Below are 26,047 nucleotides of genomic sequence, written 5' to 3' on the forward strand. Positions count from 1 at the left end.
GCGTGTTTCAAGATACGCAATGGAGTAGACCAAACTTAACAGGGAGGGAGGGCAATACACTCACATGCATGCACACGAAACACTCCTTGTCGGCCGCGCCCGCGCGATCCATTCACTCATCCATTTGCGTAGAAAAGAAATGTAATATTATGATTTCCGTAATTTTTTTATATATATTTTGTTTTATATGTGTACCGGGCCGGCCCACATTGGCCAGCGGCCCACCGGGAAAAGTCCCGGTGCTCCACATGGCCAGTCCGCCCCTGCTCCAGGATAGAGCTGCCATGGTGGGCAGTTCTACAGGAATGAATACCTGCGGAGTGGCAGCTGGTGCATGGGCTGGGAGACATGAGGGGATCCTGGCCCGACAGGCTAGCTTGGCGTGCTAGCCTGCGACGAAGGCTCTTCGTGGTGAAGCGTGCGCAGTGTTCACACGTGTCGGGACTCTCGATCGCCAGTTGAGCATGTTTCAGCCCGAGACATGCAGAGCAGACCTGGTGTGTGTCCTTGCATGAAATCTTGTTCCCGCATGAACAGAGTCGCACAGAATCTCCCTCACTAGCCTGGATAGTCTGCATTGCTGCAGCCATCATAGTATCGAACAGTCCTTGCAATCGGCTGGAATGCAAATCGAAGGAGCCAGACGAAAAACGGCGTGGTGGCCAGTAATTCGTCTAAGAGTTCGTAGAAAGTTTCAAAGGCTTCTAGGCTTCTGGTGTGAAGCGAGAAGAGGTTTTTGAATGTCGTAATGACGTTGTGCTGCTCCTCTTATACGGAGGGGTGGGGTAGCCACTCCCAGACACAGCGTCATGTCTGCCAGCCAATTGGGGCTGGCGTAATGTAATAGGGCTTCTGAGGAATACGCGGAAGGGGCGCATCCCACGTTTTATTCTCCCTCAACCCCCACACACAGAGTGAGTGCATTACCGCCCGCGCTCCCTTTTATGACGTCATCACCCAGTTACGGTAAAAAACATGCTACCTTTGAAGAAACCCCAATAAATGTTATTTTAACGCATTTTAAGACAGAAATTTTGAAATGTATACATATTAAGCACTTTAATTTACACATTAATTGGTTATGGTGGTTAACCTGCAATTTACACTTTAACATCACTCTGAGTAACATGGATAGTAAATGGCTTAAATGTCTCTGGAAGTCCTTTCAAAACCATTGCTGTCAAAAGTTCGTCACTCAGATTCTCATCTGCATTTCTCAAAGCAGTGATTGTAGTCTCAGCTCTGATGACGTACTCCATAACACTCTCACTTGGCAATTTCTACAGTGAAGTTAGCTCTGTATACAAGCTTATTACCCGGGGCTTCCCTTTGCCAGCATAATATCCACGTAAAATCTCCAGCGCCGCACGTCCATCATCTGCTGCTTCTCTCATGACCAGCGACAGGCTTTTGTCATCCAGGAACTGTATCAGCTCAGCATAGGCTTCGGCGTTTTTCATCTCGTCTTCCTCATCTTCGACAGAAGGTTCATTTAAAATAGTCTCTTTTAGTCCTTGCAAACAAAGGTGACCCAAAAATTTCGTCTCCCATAGCTCATAATTCTTCTCGTCACCGTCGAAGACAAGCTATGACCAGCGGCTCGTCGATACCGCTGCTTTTGTCTTTCTGCTCATATTTGTAGCCCCATGTCTTTTCACTCACAAACTTAAACTCGGGTACACGCGTTTTCGTTTCGACTTTTACCCAGCGACTTAACACCCGTATTCTGGGCCCATAACCTGTTAGCAGAGTAACTTAGGCAGACAACAGGGAATACTGTTTCACATCAACCAATCTCTTTCTGATTGGCGCACTTTATTTAAACAGACACATGTGCATTCATTCAGTCACTGATTAGGTCACATGACATACACTCTGCAATATGATTGCATGGTTCAAAAATAAAAAAATTAAAAATAAATCAAATATAAATGAGAGCACAATATTTATAAATCTCAACAAACAATGTAAAATATGTGGGTTTTTTGTACATTCAAGCATTAAAACCTATTCTAGTATCCCCCTAAAAACAAAATCAAGCCATTGTAAAAGGGCATAATAGGTCCTCTTAAATACCTTTGCAGGTGTTGTGAACTATTTTCTTCCAAAGTGTAGAAAAGTCAGAAGCGCAGACCAGGAGACGTTGAGGTATCTTTCAAGCAGAAGTTCTTTATTGCATCGCTGTAGCATCTCAATCTCGTCTGACTAAGGGCACTTTTACATTGCAATTTATACATTTAGGGGGAGGGATTTACATAGAAGTGGAGCAAACTCGTATACAGGTTTAGGAAACCTGTATTGAAACTGAGAGTGATAACTTATTCAAATACTGAGACTCAAGAACAGGAATGCCAGGACTCTCTCTTGCTGAGACAAAAGCTCACGAGAGTCCCCAAGAGTTTCAGTAATCTGTTTCATTTAACTTACAATAGAGAGAAACGGGTCTGGCGGCTGTATAGAGAGAAACAGAACAGGACAGGAATCTCATGCTCAACAGCTGAATGCTAAATTCAATCTACAGAACTTTCTCAGTTTATATATTATTGTACTGGAACCTAAATTAAACATTTAAAGTGTAAATTGCAGGTAAAAATTTTCATGAAGATAATGCAATGTGCTTACTAAACATAAAGATAAGAACCGCCCACCATTGTTTTTATATGTTTTTTATACCAAAATGCTGAATATAATATGAAAAGTTGGTGCGTTTTACAGTGCTTTTAAGCACGCCCCCTCCCTTCCACTAGGCTGGGCGTGACGTCATAACAGGTACTCCAAGCTACTCTGTCTATGGTCCAGGCCTGGAGTTACGTTATATTGGAGACCTAGCTAGCAAAAATGGTTAACTATTGTGTTTGTGCGGGATGTACGAATACATCAAAAACTGGGGAGAGGCTCCACAAGTTCCCCAAGGACAAACGGCTGATTCGTGCCTGTAAGTGTTAGCATAACTTACCCGAGGTAGAGCTTAGATCGGGCCCAAAAAAATCAAGCAAGACCCTACCCGAGCCCGCTGTGTCCGAGTCCGGTCCGGCCCTCTCTGACACATTAACTGTAATTATGAGCCCGGTTTAAACCCGACTATTTTTTAATACGTGGGTTGTTATAACTGACGTTCTCAACTACTTTCTATATTACTTTCTCCCGCCCGCAACATTTATGTTTTGTCCCGCTCCCACCCGCAAAAAGACCTTTTTTCTGTACCTCCAAATACTTTCAAGTTAGCCTACGTGTCGCCACCATACACATCGGAATACATGCTCCTGATCACTGTTATAACATAAAAGCAAGCGGGCTACTGCGTGCATAGTCTGGCATGACTGCGCGCAAAGTGCGCTCCCATAATAATTCCTAAAAAGCTGACATCAGTTCATCGCGATCTCACACATCTGTTATTATCAATGAATCTTTCATAATATATACACTATGTTTGTTATAATTAGAGGATTTGCCAGCATACAGAATTCAGCACTGAACAAAAAGTCCGTTTTGAGCATAGACTGTAAATAAAATAGGTTTTGAGCGGTGAGGGAAGTCTATCGTAAATGCTTCTGATTGGCCATTATTGCTTTTAAGAAATCAACACATGTCTGTGATTGGCTACATCGCTCAACGCTGCAGACATGTTAGAAATAGAAACTCTGCCTGTAAACCGTTTCTATTTTGTTTTAGTTGTTCTTATTGCTTTTCTGCAACAGATGAATAAAATGTATTCATTTTTATGTTTTATTCATAGATATTTCTAGTTTGCGGGAGTCCCGCGAATCGTTTTATTCTCCCTCAACCGGCACACACAGAGTGAGTGCATTACCGCCCGCGCTCCCTGTTATGACGTCATCACCCAGTTACGGTAAAAAACATGCTACCTTTGAAGAAACCCCAATAAATGTTATTTTAACGCATTTTAAGACAGAAATTTTTACATATATACACATTGACCACTTTAATTTACACATTAATTGGTTGTGGTGGTTAACCTGCAATTTACACTTTAAATAAATTTGTAATCTTAATAAATCTACTTGTAAGCATGCATTACTCCAAAAAACAACAACAATGATTCTGGTTAAAATAGTGTTTTTGTAGATGGCTTGAATATTGCAGAGATGTCATAATGTTGTATTGCTGTACTGTACTTCTCATGCTACTGTCTCCTTTGGATTAACTGAACTGATATCACAGTAAGCCTATCAACTTAACTTCACCAGTTTCAAGTTGTATTGGCTCTAAATGTGTGCTTCCACAGTTTTCTTTACTGGTATGATCCTCAACGGATGTTGCATACAGTGATTATAAAAGTAAGGGAATACTTTCTCAGTGAATGCGTGTTTAAACACATGTAAACCAATATTATGGCCTGAGTCTGTGAAAATGACTTTTCCCTTGTCCCAGTCGAGCTGCACCCTGATCCTCTGAATTCTCTGGCTCACCCGTAGAAGGGTCAGGATCTCTGGAGAATAGCCCTTCCCGTATTTACCATTGCAGAAGCCCACATACCACAAGCCCGTCTTGGAGGGGTTCTGTCTGAGTTTGTATGCGGACTCTGTGATCACCCCCACGGCCCAGGCAGTGCTGTCGCCCACCTCGATGTCCCAGCAGTGAGACCCTGAGTCAAAGCCCTCAGAACCAAGAATGCTTGTGTAGCCGTCAAATCTCTCCGGGTTTGCTGGAAGCTGTTGGAAGTGCTCATCAGTGTAAGTTATAGTAGTCAGATCATCCGACACGGTCAGATAAGGATGGGCGGTGTTGGGGTCAAGGGTTACTGGGGCTGGAGGGATAGAGATAAAGATGTTCACCCACTTTTAAGACACAATAATAGAACAGATGAGAAGATTTTTAATGCTTAGTACTTACTGTAACGAATGTTGGCTTGTAGTTTTTTTGACACTACATAGGTTATGTTACCCACATGTTTGGCAACATCGATGAGCATTCCTGAAGGTCTGGTTTGATCCCGCAGAGTACACTTTGTTCTGAAACAACATTTTGGAGTCAGTACTGATTGGGCTGAGAACCATAAAGGTTAAGAAAAGACATCTTCTTACCTTTCAATTGCAGTCTTGTAGTTCTAGGAATAAAGAAATGTAGATAGAAACAGAAAGATTCATTTACGTTATGTGATCAGAAAATGTACACTACCATTAGTTTGTGTGCGGTCAGATTTTTTCATTTTTAATCAAGATTTTTTGAAAGAAGGCTGCACTTATTTAATCAAAAATACAGCTACAGTTTTCAGTGTCACATGATCTTTCAGAAAACAATATATGTTGGTTTGCTGCTCAAGAAACATTTATTATTATTATCAATGTTGAAAACAGTTGCTGCTTAATATTTTTGAGGAAACCGTGATACATTTTCCTTTAGGATTATTTATTAGATGAATAGATAGTTCAAAAGAACAGAATTTATTGGAAATAGAAATATTTTGTAACATATATGTCTTTACTTTTTATCAATTTAATGCATCCTTGCAGAATAATAGCAGTAATTTCTTTCAAATTACTTTTTGTAATTTCAATTTCAATTTAATGTAATATAATGTGGAAAAAACCTTGTAGTTTTGATATAAAAGCATCATGGATCCAAGTGCTCCTTACCACTAGAAATGTGAAGTCATTCCTTCTCAGTTGATCCTCGATGGACTCAATAATATGTGAGAGAGATAACATCCCTGATGTAATCTCCTCGATCTTCTTTTTAATGATCTCACTCTTCTGCTTGTCTTCTCTCCTCAGTGCCGTCAGGCTGGCAGCTTCTTCATTTTCTAGAAACTGGTGAAGCTTTTCAAACGCCTCCTTAATTTGAGTCTCTGTGTGCTGGCTCTGCCTCTATAGGCACAAAATATCAGCACAATCAGGCTGATACAATATAAATCCATACAGTACTGTGTAAATGTTGGAATTTCCTCCCGATACTCACCTTAATGTACTCCGCTGTTTCATCCCAGGACTGTTTAAATCGTTCATAGACTCCAAGTTTCTCCAGAAAGGCCTTTAGTTTCTGCTGGAGCTCATACTAGAATTGAAATGAAATTGAAATTTGATTTCAGCTTTATATCAATTTCTGAAATACATTTGAATATATATATATATATATATATATATATATATATATATATATATATATATATATATATATATAGTTCCATTGTTGTGCTCATTTCAAATCAAGTCAAGTTGCCTTTATTTATATAGCGCTTTTTACAATACAGATTGTTTCAAAGCAGCTTTAGAGTGATAACAGGAAAATAATGCAACAAAGTTTGTTTTGGCTGTACATAGTCCAGCTTAAGTAAATTCAGTGATGGTTCATTTTTGTTGTAAAAAAAGTTATTCATTTAGTTAATTTATATATAGCCTATAGCCACTCTTGAGAAAACAGTGATGTCATCGTTTCAGCCTATAATGCTCAGATGTTTACTGTACGTGTCATTCTGTGTTAATCTGTTACATGATGATATTCCCAGCGTTGTTTACAATTGTTAAACAGGTTGTTTGTTAAAAACCCGCATATCCAAAAATGATCAGGTCTATCCAGCTTATATTTGACTTTATCAGCAAAGTTCCCACGAACCTTTGCTTTTGGTGTGTGAATGTGTGTCATATAAGGGCCATTACTATGCTAAGACCTGTTTGACAAGACAGCTTTCATTTTTCAACCGTTTCCAGTCCATTAAATCTGACACCGGCAATCAGTGCAATCTGACCACAAGCTGGACATTTTGACCAAGCATTTGACTATAGCAAAATAGCTCAAAAGAACATGATATAATCATGGACAGTAGTTCCACTTGATTGAGTAAAACCCAACAACTAACTAACTAGGTTCACTTAACTTGAATGAATGGTTTTCATTTAAATTGAATTATTCAAATAAATCCTATTTAACAGTTCTTGTTTAGTCCTGTGATATATATAACAACAAACGAAATATAACTTCTCTTTACACATGTGATGTTCAGTTATGGCAGTCAAGTGATACTGGTTTCATCCACAGCCATTGCACACTTATTAAAGCTAGGGTGACCAACAGTCCTGTTTTCCCAGGACATTTCTTGTTTTCACGTCCTGTCCTGGCTGTTTTTTATAAAGTGATGAAAATGTCCTGGTTTTCAAAAAACTGCTGGGAAAGATCAGCTCTACAGCAAAATATAGATGGGCAAAAAAGGAGGGTGAGGAAGAAAAACGGGATAAAGAGGAAGAAAACTAAAGATATAACTATATTTTGTTAGTTTGTTTTTGTAAGTTGGTGAGAGCTATTTTTGTTCAATTTGGAGGTATCTCTTTTAGTTATTTATTATTTATATATTTATTTTTCTAATACAGAAGAGACATTATTTATATCATTATTTCATTCATTATTTTTTAAACCTGTCATAATAAAACATGTTGAGTAACCTCTGAGAGATATCTGAATTTGTGTCTTGTAATATAACAATTTTCTATCCATACAGAGGAGGCATAGCCTACTTTAAATGTATTGAAATTAATAAGGCATCTTTGAGTAAACTTCGAGTATCATTTGAGTATCTGTTTGCCGGGCCGAGTGTCCTGGTTTTTGGTAATCAAAATATGGTCACCCTAATCATTATTTACAGGCCTCCAAAATACTCTCCAGCCTTTGCTGAGGACTTTACAGAACTGCTATCAACAATTTCCTCAGAGTTTGACTGTTTTGCCATTGCTGGAGATTTTAACATTCACATAGATAATGCAGAAAAAAATATGGCAAAAGAAATCAAAACTGTTTTAAAAACTTTTGATCTGACTCAGCATGTACATGGTCCCACACACAATCGTGGACACACTCTAGATTTACTTATCAGTAAGGGTTTAAACATCTCATCGATTGTTATTAAGGATGTAGCACTGTCTGATCATTTCTGTATTTTCTTTGATATATTGATCTCTCCTGCCATTGAAGCTAGACCTGTGTCTGTCAAGAAGAGATGCTTAAATGAGAACACTAGTGTGCTATTTATGAAGGCTATATCTTTAAAACCAAGCATATCTGCTGACTCTGTTGATTTTCTCCTTGATTCTTTTAACTCAAAAGTTAAAAGTGTAATTGATGTTATTGCTCCTCTGAAAGTCAGGAAGAATAGTGGTAGACAAAAAGCACCTTGAAGAAACTCAACAGCAGTGCAAAACATGAAGAGACAATGCAGAAAAGCAGAGCGCATGTGGCGGAAGACAAAACTTGTAGTGCATTATAACATCTACAAAGACAGCATCCATGCTTTTAATATGGAACTAGGCAAAGCTAGACAGACTTTCTTCTCGAATATTATAAACAGCAACTTAAACAACACACGCACTCTTTTTGCTACTGTAGAGAGACTGACAAACCCCCCAAGCCAGATTCCCAGTGAAATGCTCTCAGACAGCAAGTGCAGAAAGTTTGCTTCTTTCTTCTCTGAGAAAATCAATAATATCAGAAAAGTAATCAGCACATCCTTGAGTTGCACTGGGGTCAGACAGATCAGACCACAACTGGAGAAAGTATATTACTATGTCTGTTTTCGAAGAAATTGAAGGGAAAATTTTGGAAGAAACCGTACAGCACCTTAAAACATCAACCTGCACCCTTGACGCACTTCCCACATCTTTTTTCAAAAGTGTGTTAAACAGCTTAGAAGCAGATCTCCTAGAAGTGGTAAATGCCTCACTTCTCAGTTTTCCAAACTCCCTGAAAACTGCAGTTGTCAAGCCCCTCCTGAAAAAAAGCGCAATCTGGATAAGACCATCTTAAGCAACTATAGACCGATCTCAAATCTTCCTTTCATAGGCAAGATCATTGAAAAAGTTGTCTTCAATCAGGTGAACAAATTCTGAAGCTTGAATGGTATGGATACTTTGACAATTTTCAATCTGGTTTCCGTCTTTCCGATCGCATCATAGCACAGAGACAGCGCTCATAAAGATAATAAACGATATTCGCTTAAACTGCAGTCCGTAGCTGTTTTTGGGTTAGAATTATCCAAAATACATATTTGAGAAAATACATAACCAGTCAGTGTTCAAAACTATCTGCTTGCCGTAGCTCGATTCAAAGCGGTAAGCTTGTAATAATGTTTTTAATTCCAGTGGCAGGGCTCTCAAGTGTCACGCATTGAGTCTGACAGTCACTCATTTCGGTCTTTTGTCACGCTCTCCCGCCACACATTGTATTTCTCACGCTGAAAAACTATTTGTAATATATTTAATATGCCGCAGCGGCCAAAACTCTGGCCGCGCCGCTCTCACTGTGGAACCGGCATGAATCAAGCGCGTTTCCTCTGGTGTTGTTCGTCGAGCTACACAATAGCCAATCAGAAAATAGCACTATTGTATCTGGGTAAGATTTAACGCAACAACCAATGACAAAAATGTATCCAACCCCTTATAAGCGATTGTTAGATTTAATCAGCGCGATTTACTGCAATGTTAGAACCAGAACAAAAGTGGATGTTGCGTACTAGTTCAGATTACATTTTCCGGTGAAAATTATTATGTTGGTCATACTTCCAAAAAGAATAATCTGTGATTCTGAATGCCAGTATCCACACCATAGACTGCAAAAAATTATCCACACCGGTGCTGTGACTGACAGCCTCACCGTCTCCTCAAACAATGTGTTCATCCGCGCTGTGCTGTGTCGAGGGTGTTGAAGTACAACTCACGTAAAGTTGATAATTCTGCGAATGACTGCAATTGCAGATTTCGAACAGAGATGGCGACAAAGAGGAAAAACGCCGGACTGCAGCTTTAAATACTGATACAGGCAAATTATCAGTACTTGTACTACTCGACCTCAGTGCTGCATTTGACACTGTCGATCACAACATACTTCTTGACAGGCAAACTGGAAAACTGGGTGGGGCTTTCTGGGATAGTCCTAAAATGGTTCAGGTCATACTTAGAAGGGAGAGGTTATTATGTGAGTATAGGAGACCATAAGTCTGAGTGGACATCCATGACTTGCGGAGTCCCTCAAGGCTCAATTCTTGCGCCACTCCTGTTCAACCTGTATATGCTCCCAATGAGCCAAATGAGAAAGAACCAAATTGCTTACCACAGCTATGCAGACGACACACAGCTCTACTTAGCCCTATCGCCTAACGACTACAGCCCCATTGACTCCCTGTGCCAATGCATTGATGAAGTAAACAGTTGGATGTGCCAAAACTTTCTTCAGTTAAACAAAGACAAAACTGAAGTCATTGCGTTTGGAAACAAAGATGAAGTTGTCAAGGTGAATGCATACCTTGACGCTAGGGGTCTAACAACTAAAAATCAAGTCAGGAATCTTGGTGTGTCTCTAGAGTCAGACCTTAGGGTGTATTCACACCTGCCTTGTTTGGTTCGATTGAATCGAACTCTAGTTCGTTTCCCCCCTTGGTGCGGACCTTTTGGGCAGGTGTGAATACAGCAATCGAACTCGGGTGCGGACCAAACAACCGAACCGAGACCCAGCTGAAGAGGTGGTCTCGGTACGGTTCCAAACGAACTCTGGTACGGTTCGTTTATGGTGTGAACATGAACCGACCCAATTGCAAGAAAGCACTGCGCCTTTGAGTTAACAGGCTTCCGTAGTCGGAGATTTTGGCATAATAGTTTGTGTTGTTGTTCAAGTGCGAAAGAGAATTCCATTCCGGCGCGCTGTCTGGCCACACGATACTGTTGCACGTCTTTCTGCGCGTCGTGTGTGCATCATTGGAATGGAATGAATGAATGAGTGTGTGCATCAGGACATTCACATACAGAGCGTTCTCTTTAGTCTAATCACGCATAGATGCAAAAAAAGCTTTTGCAGTTCATATAATGTAACGATAGTTACAATACAAGGATGATGCTGTGTTAAACTGGACAAACTTAATCGCAAGCGTTAACATTGACAGCACTTGTTAGCAGTATATACAATAAGAATCTCATTATTTGAATGTGTAAACAGCCCCTCTCTAAGAATGAAAACTTTATACCTTATCCGTCTTCTGCGCAGTTTCTTCATATTGCGTTTGCACAGAATAACACAAAATTAGTAAAATAACAAATATTGCAGTACGAAATATCTCCATGCTGAGCCTTTTTTGCACTTCCTGATTTCCCTACTTGAGAATCCTTGTCCAATGAATGGACGACCTTAGCACACGTGTGGTTTTGTTTACAAATTTTGGTTCACTTGCAAAAAGAGCAGTGTGAAAGCGAACCGTACCAAAAAAAAAAAAAAAAAAAAAATTATTTGGTCCGGACCAAAGCAAGTGAACTATCGTACTTTCCTGGTGTGAATGCACCCTTAGTTTCAGTAGTCATGTCAAAGCAATAACTAAATCAGCATACTATCATCTGAAAAATATTGCAAGAATTAGATGCTTTGTTTCCAGTCAAGACTTAGAGAAACTTGTGCATGCTTTCATCACCAGCAGGGTTGGGGTTAGTGTTCGCAGGCCTTCCCAAAAAGACCATAAGACAGTTGCAGCTCACACAGAACGCTGCTGCCAGGATTCTGAGCAGAACCAGAAAATATGAACATATCACACCAGTCCTCATCTCTTTACACTGGCTCCCAGTTACATTTAGGATCGATTTTAAAGTATTTTTACTGGTATATAAATAATTTAATGGGCTAGGACCTCAATATATTGCAGATATGCACAGATCACTCAGATATGAACAGATCACTCAGATCATTAGGATCACATCAGCTAGAAATACCAAGGGTTCACTCTAAGCACAGAGAGTCTGCTTTTAGCTATTATGCCAGCCGCAGCTGGAACCAGCTTCCAGAGGAGATCAGATGTGCTCCTACAGTAGTTACATTCAAATCCAGACTCAAAACACATCTGTTTAGCTATGCATTTACTGAATGAGCACTGTGTGTGCCACTGTTCGTCCGACTGTTTTTACTGTACTTTATTTTTTAAATAAAAAATATTTTAATTTTTTTAAAAATTATTTATTGTTTATTTTAAATTATTAAATTTAAAATTATTTTTAAATATTTTTGTTTTTAATTATTCTTATTTGTTTTTGATTATTTTAATTTCTTCTATGTAAAGCACTTTGAATTACCACTGTGTATGAAATGTGCTATATAAATAAACTTGCCTTGCCTTGCCTAATTAAAGCCAATTGAATGATCGTTAGCAGGTCCTCAACCCAAACACAAGCTCAACACTTCACCACAATGGTAACCCCCAAAACCACTAACATAACAGAAACTTTTTTTCTAATCTTGCTTTATTTCAACATTTACACTCCCAATTCAGCCCCTTTGCAAAGCATGATGGGAAATGAACGTTTGATTGGGTTACTTGATTGAAACATGTTATTTCAAAATGAAAAAAAAAATCAAGTCAAGTAAAAGAGTAACTTTAGGTTACTTACATAACCCCGGTTCTCTGATAACATGAGTGAGGTATCTCACTATGGGAAACGCCTCTAGGCGTGACAGATCCTGGAAGCACCAATCACATCACGTCTGTCAGTTGACAGACCAATCACGACAGTGATGCGGGAGTCCCACCTCCCTAATATAAACCACTGCCGGGTGGTCCCTACTTCATTCTCTGCATATCTCTTCTCCGTGCACTGCAAGGAGGGAAGTGTGGTGAGATACCTCACTCATGTTATCAGAGAACCGGGGTTACGTAAGTAACCTAAAGTTCTCTTTCAAACATTCGCTCGGTATCTCACTATGGGATATAGACAACTCCCGTATTGCAGATATGCTGTCCGAAGCAGGCCTGTCAACCAACTCAGTGATGTATGTAACATAAACACACCCCAACGTGTTTATTTATTTATTTATTTTTACACACTTAGGACGGAATTATCCAGTGATGGCTCAGTGACATCCAGTCTATAAAATCGGACAAATGTGTGAGGCGAAGCCCAACTTGCTGCTGCACATATGTCCTGAACTGAAACGCCCTTAAACAGTGCCCGTGAGGTAGCCAAACCTCTGGTAGAATGAGCCCTCAGCCCGTCCGGAGGACAGAGACCCATGCCATTATAACCTAATATAATGGCTTCCACTACCCAGTGGGAAAGGCGCTGACGCGAAATAGGTTTCCCTTTATGAGAATCAGCCCATGAAACAAATAACTGATTACTCTTTCTTAGTGCTTTCGTTATCTCCACATAGTGACGCAAAGCACGGACAGGGCACAAGCAATGAAGCCGCGCATCCTCTGACGAGGAAAAAGGCTGCGGATGGAAAGCCAGTAAATCCACCTGTTTATAAGCAATAGCTGACTCGTTAACTTTAGGCACAAACGCTGGATTCGTTTTGAGAGTTACTCACGAGTAATCCATAGCGAAACGCATACAGGAGTTATGAACCAATAACGCGTGAAGTTCACTAACCCGCTTTGCGGTCGAAAGAGCCAATAATAAAGCAGCCTTTAGCGAAAGGAGCTTTAATTCAACACTCTCTATAGGCTCAAAAGGGGGCTGAGATAGTGCGTTAAGGACCACAGACAGATCCCACGGCAGAATCAATGGCTTTGAAACCTTGTTCAAACGCTGTGCACCTCTCATAAACCTGCATACAAGCGGGTGTTGACCTATAGTGTTTCCGTCAATCCCCACATGACACGCAGAAATTGCAGCAAGATAAACCTTAACAGTCGAAAAGGCTCTGCCCTTATCCAAAAGTTCCTGCAGAAAACATAACACATCCGTGACAGAACAGAGAAAAGGAACGATGTGTCTGTGTTCGCACCATCGTGCAAACACAGTCCATTTCCGGTCATATGCAGAGCGCGTTGAAGCTGCTCGTGCGTTCTGAATTGTTTCAATCACCCTCGGAGGTAAACCCTTCACACTCAAGTTTAACCTCTCACGGGCCAGGCCCAAAGAGCCACTTTGTCTGGGGCTGGGTGAAAAATCTCCCCGCGCGCTTGTGAGAGAAGGTCCCTGCGAAACGGCAGAGGCCAAGGCTGGTCGCACAGGAGTTGAATTATCTCCGTCAGCCACAACTTCCCTGGCCAGTTTGGGGCAATCATTATGACTGAGTGACCGTACTCTCTTACCCTTTTTAGAGTTGGAAATATCAGACTCAGAGGAGGAAACGCGTACAGTAGTGGGTTTGGCCACGGGTGCGCTAGAGCATCCACACCCATAGACGGTGCGTCTCTCGCCAGAGAGAAGAATATAGGACACTGAGTGTTTTCGTGCGAGGCGAAGAGATCCACGGCAGTTTGGCCGAACCTCTCCCACAACTGGCTCACTACCTGAGGGTGGAGAGTCCATTCTCCATACAGAGGATTTCCCCTGGACAGGAGATCCGCCCCCACATTCATTATTCCCGGGACATGGGTCGCCCGTAGTGAATGAAAATTCTTCACGCCCCATACGATTAGTTTCCGTGCCAGGCTGTGAAGCAGATGGGAACGTGTGCCTTCCTGGCGATTTATGTAAGCCACCGCCGTTGTGTTGTCTGATCTGATCAGAATGTGGTGGTTCCTTAGGAACCGCACAAAATGTTTCAGTGCCAGAAACACTGTTAACAGTTCCAGGAAGTTTATGTGTGCGTCTTGTAGCGAGACGGGCCATTTCCCCTTTGCTATCCTGCCCTCGCACACTGCACCCCAACCTGTGAGCGACGCATCCGTTGTAACCACCTTTCTCAGAGAGATGAATGAATGAATGAATGAGGTATTTATATAGCGCTTTCATATGTACTACTGTACACCCAAAGCGCTTTACAATCATATCAGGGGTTCTCTCCTCAACCAGCACCAGTGTGCAGCATCCACTTGGATGATGCGACGGCAGCCACAATACAACGGCACCAGTGCTCACCACACACCAGCTATAGTTAGAGAGGAGAGAGAGTGATAGAGAAAATTCACTGGATGGGGATTATTAGGAGGCCATGAATGGCAGGAGCCAATGGGTGGAATGTGGCCAGGACACCGGGGTTACACCCCTACTCTTTACAAGAAGTGCCATGGGATTTTTAATGACCACAGAGAGTCAGGGCCTCGGTTTAACGTCTCATCCGAAGGACGGTGCTCTTTGACAGTATAGTGTCCCCGTCACTATACTGGGGCGTTAGGACCCACACAGACCACAGGGTGAGCGCCCCCTGCTGGCCTCACTAACACCTCTTCCAGCAGCAACCTGGTTTTCTCAGGAGGTCTCCCATCCAGGTACTAACCAGGCTCAGCCCTGCTTAGCTTCAGTGGGCAACCAGTCTTGGGCTACAGGGTGATATGGCTGCTGGCATAAGAGATTGCTCCCAGCGGAGTCCCTGACTCGAGAAAAAAACGATCTCCCCACTGCCGGAGAGCGCGCATGCAGAGTGACGTCACCGTCACTTTGCGGTTGAGGTGGCGTTTTGGACACAAGCCCTGCGCTGCCGTCCAGTGCTGAAACTCCCTCATTCGCAACAGTCCCAGTGGAATGACCAGACTGATCTCATGAAATGGCGTATGTATGACACGCCAATTCGTATTTCCATTTTTGGCGTGCTATTAACACGCATAATCGCTTTTCAGCGTGTTTATCAACGCCTTTGACTTAACGTTATATTACTGTATTATGTATATATAAATATATGACCTACCCCAACCCCGTCCCTAAACCTACCCGTCACTGGGGTTAATACCATTTATGAGTCTTCTCCTACCATCCTAGGAAAAGAAATATCGCTCCACAGATGTAGATATAGATTTTGCTTCGTTTCGCTCGGACATTTAACGGCGTACACATACACGCGGAATCACTCGGACATTTAATGGCGTAGACATACACGCAAAAGATTTCGGCGTGGACATACACGCGGATAGCTCAAAATGCGTATAGATAGCACGCCACTTGAATTGAAAGTGGCGTGTATGTTTACGCAAAGTCATGATGTCATGTTGGAATGACAGAAACTGTCGATGCCATCAGCCCCAGAAGACGTAAACACAGTCTGAATGAAACTCTGTTTCCTTTCTGAAAAAGGGAAAGACAGCCGCGAATTGACCTGATGCGCTCCTCGGACAGAAAAGCTTGATACAGGTCCGAGTTCAGTCTGAGACCCAGGCAAATTATCTCTTGTGTGGGCACTAAACAGCTTTTTGTCTCGTTTATCTTGAAGCCTAAGCTCTCCAAATGAGACACGAGCATTTCTGTCTCTCTCTCTGCCTGTTGCCATGACGGCGCGCACAGCAGCAGATTGTCCAAATATGCTGACACTCTCAGACCCATTTCTCTCAGCGGTGTGAGCGCTGCTTCCACACATTTGCTGAAAACTCTCGGAGCTAAAGCCAAACCGAACGGGACTGTCAAAAACTCGTAGGCTGTGCCCCGATAGGCAAACCTGAGAAATTTTCTGTGTGCCGGGTAGATGCTTATGTGAAAATATGCATCCTTCAGATCGACTGACGCAAGCCAGTCCTTGGGACGAATTATTTGAGACAACATCTTTAAGGTCAACATTTTGAAATTGTATTTTCTGAGGTGTTTGTTGAGGTTCCGTAAATCCAGAATGGGACGGAGACCCCCCCCCCCCCCCCCTCTCTTGAGAATGACAAAGTACCGGGAGTAAAAACCCTGACGGCTGTCCTCTGGCGGCACAACTCGAATAGCTCTTTTGCTCAATAAAGAGTTTATTTCTTCCTCTCCAATCTGAGCTGACTCCCCTTCTGCTGCTGACATTAACACACTGTTGAAAAGTGGAGGTTTTACAGCAAATTGCAGACGATAACCCCGGCTTATTGTGGATAAAACCCAGGGGTGTACTGCGCATGCGCGCCAGCTCTCTGCATGAGCAGCGAGCGGACCGCAGCAGCTCTCGTCCACTAGTGACGCGGCGGCGCCACCTAGCGGTGGAGCTGGGGACTGCAGCTCTGATCTGGACAATTTTGTTTTTGTGTGTGTTTTTCTTTTCAAACATTGCTGTGCCCTCGGCCCACTGCCTGGATGCACACGGAACTTGTTTATTATTTTCATAGAACACATTTCTTTTAGAAAACAGCCCTCTTTTGTAACCCCGTGGGTGGAGGGAGGGTAATTTCTCTGTGAGGCACTGGGGGAACTGGTGCAAACTTCACAACTGAACTGGTCATTGGATAACTTTTTCCTGTGAACAATTCCCGTGTCCGACGCCTTCTCTTGGTGGGAGGGGGAGAAAATGACCGCTCTCTTTGAGGGAGGATAACAACAGATACTCCGTGAATGCTGTTGCTCATCCCTTTGTCCTGAATACGAAATATCAGGTTGCTCGCCGTTTCTCCTCCCTGAGGGTTTACTGGTCGGTATCTGGCTGCAGCCGCTGCAAAGGAAGGTTTTCCCCTCGGCTGAGCTGGCTTAGACTATGGCTCAGCCTGCTGAGGCTGAGAAGGTCTAGTGCCTCTGAAGTCTGACCGACCACCCCTCTGGGGGGCTTCAAACCTGGACCGTGGTGGTTGAGAAACCCTAGCGGCGGATCTGCGAGGGAGGCAAGTTTGGAAAGCCTCACCCTCTTGTTTCTTCAGATCACACCTCCTCCAAACGGGAGGAAATTTTCCGTTTTATGCCTTTTTATCTTTATTCGTTCATGCCGAGTCCGCATCGTCAAATTCATCTTTGCAGCGAAACCCGAAACCACCAGTTTATTAATAAACAATTAAATGTCTCCTCGGGGTTCACAAGGGCTGCCTGAGCGTGTCTCACCCCCAGGCATGCGATGCACAACGGATGAGGATCCTTGCCCGATATCATTGAACCGCACACACACGGACGTGAAGTTTCTGCTTTCGGTCTGCCGCTTGCAGAACTAGTAGTCGCCATAGCAAATAATAGTAGTCTATCCAAGCTCACCACAACGTGCAACTCAGAAAAATGGGATATATAAGAGAATTCGCCGTAACACGTTAATTCTCTTAGTATACCAGAATCAAATAAAATATCACCGTTACAGTGAAAAAAGACCCGCTAACAAAACAGCTGCGTTCAGCGACGTACCTTGACGGCTCGTCTCAGAACAGTTAAACAACAATTTTGAATACAGGTCCTGCTGAAGTATAGCTTCCAATTTAATCTTCACGGGGAAGAGATCGAGAATGAAGTAGGGACCACCCGGCAGTGGTTTATATTAGGGAGGTGGGACTCCCGCATTACTGTCGTGATTGGTCTGTCAACTGACAGACGTGGTGTGATTGGTGCTTCCAGGATCTGTCACGCCCAGAGGCGTTTCCCATAGTGAGATACCGAGCGAATGTTTGAAAGAGAACTGTTTCAAGTCAATTTAACACGAAGCAATCACATTTGTACCAGAAACCTGATTCAATGGTGTTAAATTAAAATTAATTGTTTAAATAAAGCGTGACGTACAGCAACATGTTTCCAGACAATCGGACACTTTGAGCTCTTACCCTGAGGTCCTGTGATGCGTCTGTTGTTGAACGGATGCGGTGGTTCTTATGTAATGCATTTCTGCATTTTCCACAAACTAGTTCTTGATCTTCAGCGCAGAAGAAAGTAAGAAGTTCTCCATGAAGTCTACAGAACCCCGTCGTCTCTACGGGAAGGTCCTGAGTTGTTTCTTCTCTTATCAAATCACACATGTTTCTCAGCACAATGTTTATGGGTGGATCGGGAATGGGTTTGGAGGACACAATTCTGCAGATGGGACACTCTTGAGTTCCTCGCCGATTCCAGAAGGTTTTCACACAGCCGTTACAGATGCTGTGAGAGCAGGCTAAGAGAACTGGATCTCTGAAGATGTCACAGCAGATAGGGCAGTATAAATCCTCCTCTGTAATGGACAGTCTACAGGCCATTTTGCCACCTAGAGTATATTAAATGTGTCCTAGTTGTCTTTCTCTCACTCTCTGTGTGTCTGGTCCAGCTGTCAGGAGCACAAGAGTGTCTCTCAGCTGTGTTTATATCCCAGGCACATGCAAAGTAGGGCGGAGCTTATAAGAGCAAAGACAGCATTTTAACAGAACCTTCTATTATTTAAAGTGTTTATTTTTTACAGTACATTTTCTACAGCAACACCCTAGAGTGGAATAATTAATTTGAATTATTAATTAGACATTTGAAACTTTATTCATCAAGTAAAAAATTACAATTTCACTTGGTGCTGGTGTAAACATAATAAAAAGACTAAAAGACATGATAAAGTGACAAAATAATACAAAAATTGTTTAAATTTGATTTACACACATTAATATTTATATATGTGGTTACATAATAATGAGTGCAGCAAATGGTTTGAATGGTTGAATTTCTGCAAGTTAGTAAAGCAGTACCATGGATCATAAGTTGGATACAAAACTATCAAAAACAATGTTGGAAGGTGTATATGGTCAATTTCTGTCTTTGCTACATATCTGTATTTTAATATAACGTGTATACTATTATTTATTTATATATATTTTGAGTTAGATTTTATTTGTATATTTTCAGTTTTCATTTTATCTTAAGTTTTAGTAATTTAGTTTTGTTCATTTGTCATTTTATTTATATATATATATCCATTCTGTTCTTTAGCCTTTGAATTTTAATCTAGTCATGCACTGACTGACCTCTGTGGGAAAGTAGAAAAGAATTTTCTATCAGACTGTTCATCAAGCAGATCTATAGAACTTTTTTTTTCTGTTCTGTGTATTCCCATGTCAAGAATGTGACCAAGACAACATTCTGTAACGTGAATGTTACGTGCTGCTTACTCAAACTCAAAAAAGTATGATTACTGTGTTTGATATTACTGACAGGTAATTTGTCAAAGACAAAGAAGATACTCCAGTAATTGTTTATTGGTTTTGTTTCCTAGTAAGTGTAAAATATAGGTCAAAGTTTACACCTTGCAGGAATTGATACAAACATATTTTTTATAATTAAAACTTGTTTAAAATGACCATCACATCTACATAATAACATTAGATGAATATGCTATTGCTTCATCTTCTAATGTATTATTTTATATCTCAATTTGTATTATTATTATTATTAATAGTAGTTGTAGTAATATCAGTATTTCTTTTTTGCCACTTTTTGGTTGTAGCTATTGTGTTTAGAGTAACCATTAGAATAACGTAGGCTACTTTAAAATTTACAAATAAAAACGAATCAGGCAACTTCAAAGACAGCCTGGTGCTTACCAGGAGCAAAGAAGGCCCTTCATGGGTCCTGGCGTTGCTTAGAAACGCGTTGTTGTCGTGCATGTTCACAGTGAATTTTCTGAAACCAAACCGAGATTTTTCATCACAAATAAGCGATACTTTCTCGTCTATAATCCAGCCATGATTGTGAACAAATTTACGACGAGCCCTAAATATATCCGCCGAAGATTGTAAAACAATATTCTGCCGTAAATATGTATTTAGGGTAGTTAGTTATATAGCTTGGGTAACAAGCTAGCTAATCTGCTAATTAACGTTAGTCAGATAGCCAAAGCAATAACACTGTCGGGTTGTGTTTTGGGAATGTACCATTTCATTTGCGGTTTGTTTTACGAATTATTGCTTGAAAAGATTAACTAAACGATATCCATTGAGTTAGAAAGCGTGTGATGGAGTAAAGCAGTGCTGTGTGGTCAGCTGTCATCTAATCCCGCTGTATTAAGAGGCTCAGAGTTTAAACTCCTGCTGCTGCTTCTCTAGTCTAGCAATGGACGCAGTGTGACGATGTCATCAGGAAATAAATAAATAAATTGTAATTTAATTGTTCTACATTTATTTCCTCATTATTCATCTGTACATAACATTGAGCTCATTATTTACAAAAATCAAAACATCTCCATCATTTATGAAACTACAGTCATCGTACCTTTATGTAACTACAGTCATTGTAACCTGTGTGTCGAGTCAAGATGGCGCTGTCTTTAGTCCAGCCCCTAGTTATCTGGATGACGTGCATCGCTTATAAAAACATGGCGCCGGCTATCGAGATGCAGTGAGTACCTCGCGGAGCTCCTCAGAAGACTCCCGCGGCTGTTATTTGTTTTATCCGCGGTAAGAGTGTGTATCGTCGGCGTGCGTGCTAAGCAGATCGCGTTATGGATTACTAACAGGAAATTATCCTCATCGTTGTGTGACCTGCTGATTGTCGTTGAGATACTGCAGAGGAAACCGAACGAGTGAGTAGCCTAATTCCAAAACATGAACTGGATTGACGGATGAGGAGCCTAGAGCCTATATCTTCACGTCTGAGAAGCCAGGGAAAATGTGGACCAGACTCTTAAGGGGAAAAGGAGTCGTGAGTACAATTTAGCCAGCGCTGACATGACATGACCTGACTTAACTTTGACTGTTTTTGAGTGGGGAATTTTATTCTTTTTTTCCTCCTACTGACTATGTGAACTATTTTTGCTGTGGATTACTGTGGGGATTACTGATGGACAATTTATGAACTGTTTTTTGTTTTTTCACTTTCACTGCTGTGCTGAATATACATCTTTGAACGCAGTTCTATGTGTCCTGTCGTATTGAATGGTTGGTGGTCTATTTAAGAGTGATTATTATGGGTATTATTGTATTGAGTATGCGTGTATAATCTTTATCTCATTAAGTGTCGGGTTTTGTGACAGAACAAGACAGATGCACAAGATCTTTGTACGTTTCCCTAAAGTGAACTTTAATTAATGACAGAAATCCTGTCTGGCACCCCAGCATATAAAAACCCCAAACAAAGAGTGTGGGAAAACGTTACAGCAGGAGGCATTTCTGATCTGGACCTGGAGAAATATGACGCTGATGAGCAAGTCAAGATCATCTGCCTCGGAGACAGCGCTGTGGGCAAATCCAAGTATGCTCAATGTGGTTCTGACACTAATGGAGTAGCTGTGTTATTGCTTTCATGGTGACAATGAAATTTGAAAAATTTGCATCTTTCATATTAATGGTTTTCATATCTTTTCAGGCTTATGGAGAGATTCCTTATGGATGGATAGTATCCTTTGACATCATTATGTGTGTGTATACAGTATATTATCTACTGTTTGAATGTGTGCATGTGAGTGTGTATCATCCCCAAGATCTGCGTGATCTCTCTCTCTCTGTGTATGTATGTGAGTGTATCGTTCATTCTCAAAGTTGACAGGTTCTTAATGAAATGTATCAGTCGGCCTCAGCAGCTGTCCACCTACGCGTTGACTCTCTACAAATACAGCACAACCATCAATGGACAAACTATACTGGTACATTTAATGGAACCATGTACCCATCCTCTGATGGCTACTTCCACCATGTCACAAAGCTCTAATCATTTCAAATTGGTTTCTTGAACATGACAATGAGTTCACTGTACTAAAATGGCCTCCACAGTCACCAGATCTCAACCCAATAGAGCATCTTTGGGATGTGGTGGAACGGGAGATTCGCATCATGGATGTGCAGCCGACAAATCTGCGGCAACTGTGTGATGCCATCATGTCAATATGGACCAAACTCCCTGAGGAATGCTTCCAGCACCTTGTTGAATCTATGCCACGAAGAATTGAGGCAGTTCTGAAGGCAAAAGGGGGTCCAACCCGTTACTAGCATGGGGTACCTAATAAAGTGGCCGGTGAGTGTACAGATGTGAATGTGCATGCTAAAAAAGTTAATTTGGCAGATTGATATTAACCCACGTCCTTTCAAAATTCCAACGATGGCTCTGTAGTGGCTCTCACCAGGCATTGTCCTGAAAAATAGATAAGATGTATCATGCTTGTAAAAATCGCCAGAGCAGAGCCATTAGGTTGCCCCTTAACAATAATTGCAGTTTGGAGCTTGAATGAAAATTAAACTGTATGTGTTGCGACGTTCGTCTGTTTTAGGACAACTTAGTTCGAATAAAAGAGCAGACACTGATTAGCTACTTGCCCTACGTTTATTTAAAATTAACAGCAAGACGACTAGAAGTGAATGTGCTTTCCATTAAATGAATGGAAAGATGTGATTTATTTAAAACAAAGCACGTTCATTGCACAGTAGACCAAACCTTAACAAAAAAAAACTTTGCAATGAAGTCGTTCATCCTCGGATGCAGCGCGGTGCGCACTGTTACAAAAAAACCCGTGCACACAGCCAAGCGAAATGGGGTCTTGCGCACCCAACGCGTCATTTTTGCAAGGTGCGCGCGGACCATAGACAGTAAAAGCGTTCACTTTTCGAAAATCAGTGCAGAATCTAAAGGTGCCATCCGGTTTAGGAACGAGAAGACACGGAGAACTCCAGGGACTACAACTAGGTCTGGCTAAATCATTCTCAAGCAGATAATTCACTTCTTGACGCATAATAGACTTCTTAACTGCATTTACACGGTAAGCATGCTGCTTAATAGGACGAGCATCATTCACAATAATATCATGCTGCAAAACATTTGTTTGTTTAGGAACATCGCTAAACAGACAGTTAAAATCAGATATTACATTAATAATGTCAGCTTCTTGGTTCACAGTCAAATGACCAAGACAAGAGTGAAGATCTTTTAAATTCTCTGAGTTGGCTAACCTTGCGCACTGCTGAGGAGCATTGCGGAGCACCACACCATCCTCGTCAGCCCCCGAAATATCAGCAGGTTTTAACAGATCCACGGCTAGTGCGACAGACGAGACAGCGGGCCCTGCAGTCTCCTCTGAAGTTTTCACCTCAGGCATCTCCCTGTCATGGTAAGCTTTTATCATGTTTATGTGACAAACTCGGGTTTGACGTTTTCTGTCAGGTGTGTAAAGCACATAATCAGTTTCACTCATTTTCTGTTTCACCACATAAGGACCAAAGAAACGGGCAGACAAAGATGATCCTGGAACAGGTAAAAGCACTAACACTTTATCACCGGATGAAAACAAATGCGCAACTGCTCTCTGATCATACTTGCGCTTCATGCCTTTCTGACCATTTCCTAGAGATTCTTCAGCTAGTGACCAAGCAGTATGCAAGCGATCTCGAAACTTACTTACGTAATCCAGTACATTAGTTTTAGGACTCGAAACAGTGGTTAAAATGTGCTCTTTAAGAACTTTCAAAGGTCCTCTCATCTGATGTCCGAATACGAGTTCAGCTGGACTAAAACCAAGAGATTCTTGTACAGTCTCTCTTACCGCGAATAATACTAAGGGAACCCCCTCATCCCAGTCTCTAGCAGTGTCCATGCAGTACTTCTTAAGCATCGACTTAAGTGTCTGGTGAAAGCGTTCAAGTGCGCCCTGGCTTTGTGGATGGTACGCACTTGAAACTCTGTGAGAAATTTCTAAAGACTCCAGCACTTGTTTAAAAAGTCTTGATAAAAAATTTGTGCCCTGATCGCTTTGTACTATTTTTGGAAGACCGAAAGTGGAAAAGAACTTTACTAACGCTTTAATGATAACGGGCGCGGTGATTTTTCTCAGTGGAATTGCTTCCGGAAACCTAGTAGACATGCACATTATGGTTAACAAAAACTGGTTACCAGATTTTGTTTTAGGCAATGGTCCAACACAGTCTATTATCACATGGTCGAACGGCTCCCCAATAGCTGGTATAGGAAACAGTGGAGCAGGACGAATCACCTGGTTCGGCTTCCCAACAGTTTGACATGTGTGACAAGTACGGCAGTACTAAGCTACATCCTTCTTTAAGCCTGGCCAAAAGAAGTGCCGTAAAATCCTATCATACGTCTTCGTAATTCCTAAGTGACCGGCAAGCTGATGATCATGCGCTAAACATGACACATGTTGACGATAAGGAGAAGGAACGACCACCTGATACACAACATTCCAATCTGAATCGTGTGTGTTAGAACACCACTTTCTCATCAATAACTCATTCTCACAAAAATAAGCAACTTTCTGATCTTTAGCTAAATCAATAGAGACAGCAGAATTAAAAGCAGCAAGGAGAGACTTATCTTCTTTCTGTGCAGAAATAATTTTCTCTCGTGACACGGACATTTTTAATTCTGGTGCGTCAGACACATCTTCTCTCATGTTCTCTGATTGTGATTTATCTAGTTTGGATGACGTAACAGTACACAATGATTCGTCACCAGCAAGAAGAGAGATAAAAACAGAGTCAGACAAATCCACCATATCACCCACTTTACGCGACTGAGCGCGAGTGACAGCGCATGCGGAAAAAACTTCAGGGTAAGTATGTGACACATCATCTGATTGACTACACACATCTGTTTTTTTAACAACTTCTAACACAGGCAAGATTTTTCCTCCGGCTAGATCATTTCCAAGGATAAAATCAACGCCCTGAACAGGAAGAGAAGGACGTACCACCACTCTTACAAATCCTGTACATAACTCACTCTGCAAATGTATACGATGTAATGGCACAGTTATACAACTCATGTCAATACCCTGAACTATCACACTTGAGCCACAGAAAGTGTCCTCAGTCAATGGTAATCTATCTGCCACAATAAAAGATTGCATTGCACCGGTGTCTCTGAGCATTCTTATTTCTTTCTGATCATCGCAATTTCCTTTTAAAGAAATTAACCCTTTCAAAATAAAAGGTTGGTAACTGTCATCGATTTTCTCCATATTTGGTACTATATGAACAGACGGCTTAACAGCTTTCACAAACCCTACGCTTTTAGGCTGTTGTTTGCGTTTTAACGTCAAACAATCTGCGATCACATGTCCTTGTTTATGACAATAAAAACATTCTCGATCCTTTCTAGCACGAGGTGGACTGTTTTTAGAACGAAACGTTTGGTTTTGCACAGGAACAGGCTGTGACCTCTCTGAACATGCAAGTGAAAAAACATTTTTGTGAGTTAAAACAAACTCATCCGCTAACACGGCTGCGTGAGACAACGAAGTTACTTTCTGTTCATTTAGATAGACCACAACACGATCAGGCAAACACCCTTTGAACTCTTCGAGCAGTACAAGTTCTCTTAACTCATTAAAGTCACTCACTTTGCTAGCTGTGCACCACTTGTCGAACAAAATTCCTTTGTCTCTAGCCAATTCCACAAATGTCTGAGCCGAATTTTTTTTATGTCCTCGAAACTTCTGCCGATATGCCTCTGGAACTAATTCATAAGCACGAAGTATAGCAGACTTCATAGACTCATACTTTAAACTTTCTTCTAAAGATAAAGTAGAACAAACCTCTTGAACCTTTTTCAATCAATTTACACTGTAATAATAAAGACCAGACGTCTTT

The 26,047-nt window shown here is 41.5% G+C and overlaps 1 protein-coding gene, 1 long non-coding RNA gene and 1 pseudogene across 2 annotated transcripts; 1 reads left to right on the forward strand and 2 right to left on the reverse strand.

Annotated features, from left to right (window-relative positions):
- Positions 1 to 4,019: 4,019 nt before the first annotated feature.
- Positions 4,020 to 18,805, reverse strand: LOC130071307 (E3 ubiquitin-protein ligase TRIM35-like). The gene is made up of 6 exons (XM_056236020.1): positions 18,329 to 18,805; positions 5,920 to 6,015; positions 5,598 to 5,828; positions 5,046 to 5,068; positions 4,855 to 4,973; positions 4,020 to 4,768 (listed from the first exon to the last, which is right to left on the reverse strand). The coding sequence occupies exons 1-6, from the start codon at positions 18,734 to 18,736 to the stop codon at positions 4,227 to 4,229; spliced, it is 1,419 nt and encodes a 472-aa protein (XP_056091995.1). The 5' UTR covers positions 18,737 to 18,805; the 3' UTR covers positions 4,020 to 4,226.
- On the reverse strand, positions 15,095 to 15,211 carry LOC130071326 (5S ribosomal RNA; annotated as a pseudogene).
- Positions 18,806 to 21,612: 2,807 nt separating the features above from the next.
- LOC130071323 (uncharacterized) lies at positions 21,613 to 22,106 on the forward strand. Its single transcript, XR_008803993.1, has 3 exons — positions 21,613 to 21,707; positions 21,822 to 21,851; positions 22,023 to 22,106. It is a non-coding gene; the product is annotated as an uncharacterized LOC130071323 (long non-coding RNA).
- Positions 22,107 to 26,047: the final 3,941 nt, after the last annotated feature.

This window comes from Rhinichthys klamathensis, unplaced genomic scaffold, assembly GCF_029890125.1.
Source record: "Rhinichthys klamathensis goyatoka isolate OS25496 unplaced genomic scaffold, OSU_Roscu_1.1 h1tg000436l_1, whole genome shotgun sequence".
Lineage (NCBI taxonomy): Eukaryota > Metazoa > Chordata > Actinopteri > Cypriniformes > Leuciscidae > Rhinichthys > Rhinichthys klamathensis.

What these genes read in the sequence shown, in the direction of transcription:
- LOC130071307 (XM_056236020.1), bottom strand. Translation starts at nt 18,736, where the DNA reads ATGGCCTGTAGACTGTCCATTACAGAGGAGGATTTATACTGCCCTATC. An exon ending in ACGCATCACAGGACCTCAGG is followed by an intron (nt 6,016 to 18,328) that starts GTAAGAGCTCAA and finishes TTTCAATTCTAG; the next exon opens with TATGAGCTCCAGCAGAAACT. An exon ending in TACAAGACTGCAATTGAAAG is followed by an intron (nt 4,974 to 5,045) that starts GTAAGAAGATGT and finishes ATGTTGTTTCAG; the next exon opens with AACAAAGTGTACTCTGCGGG.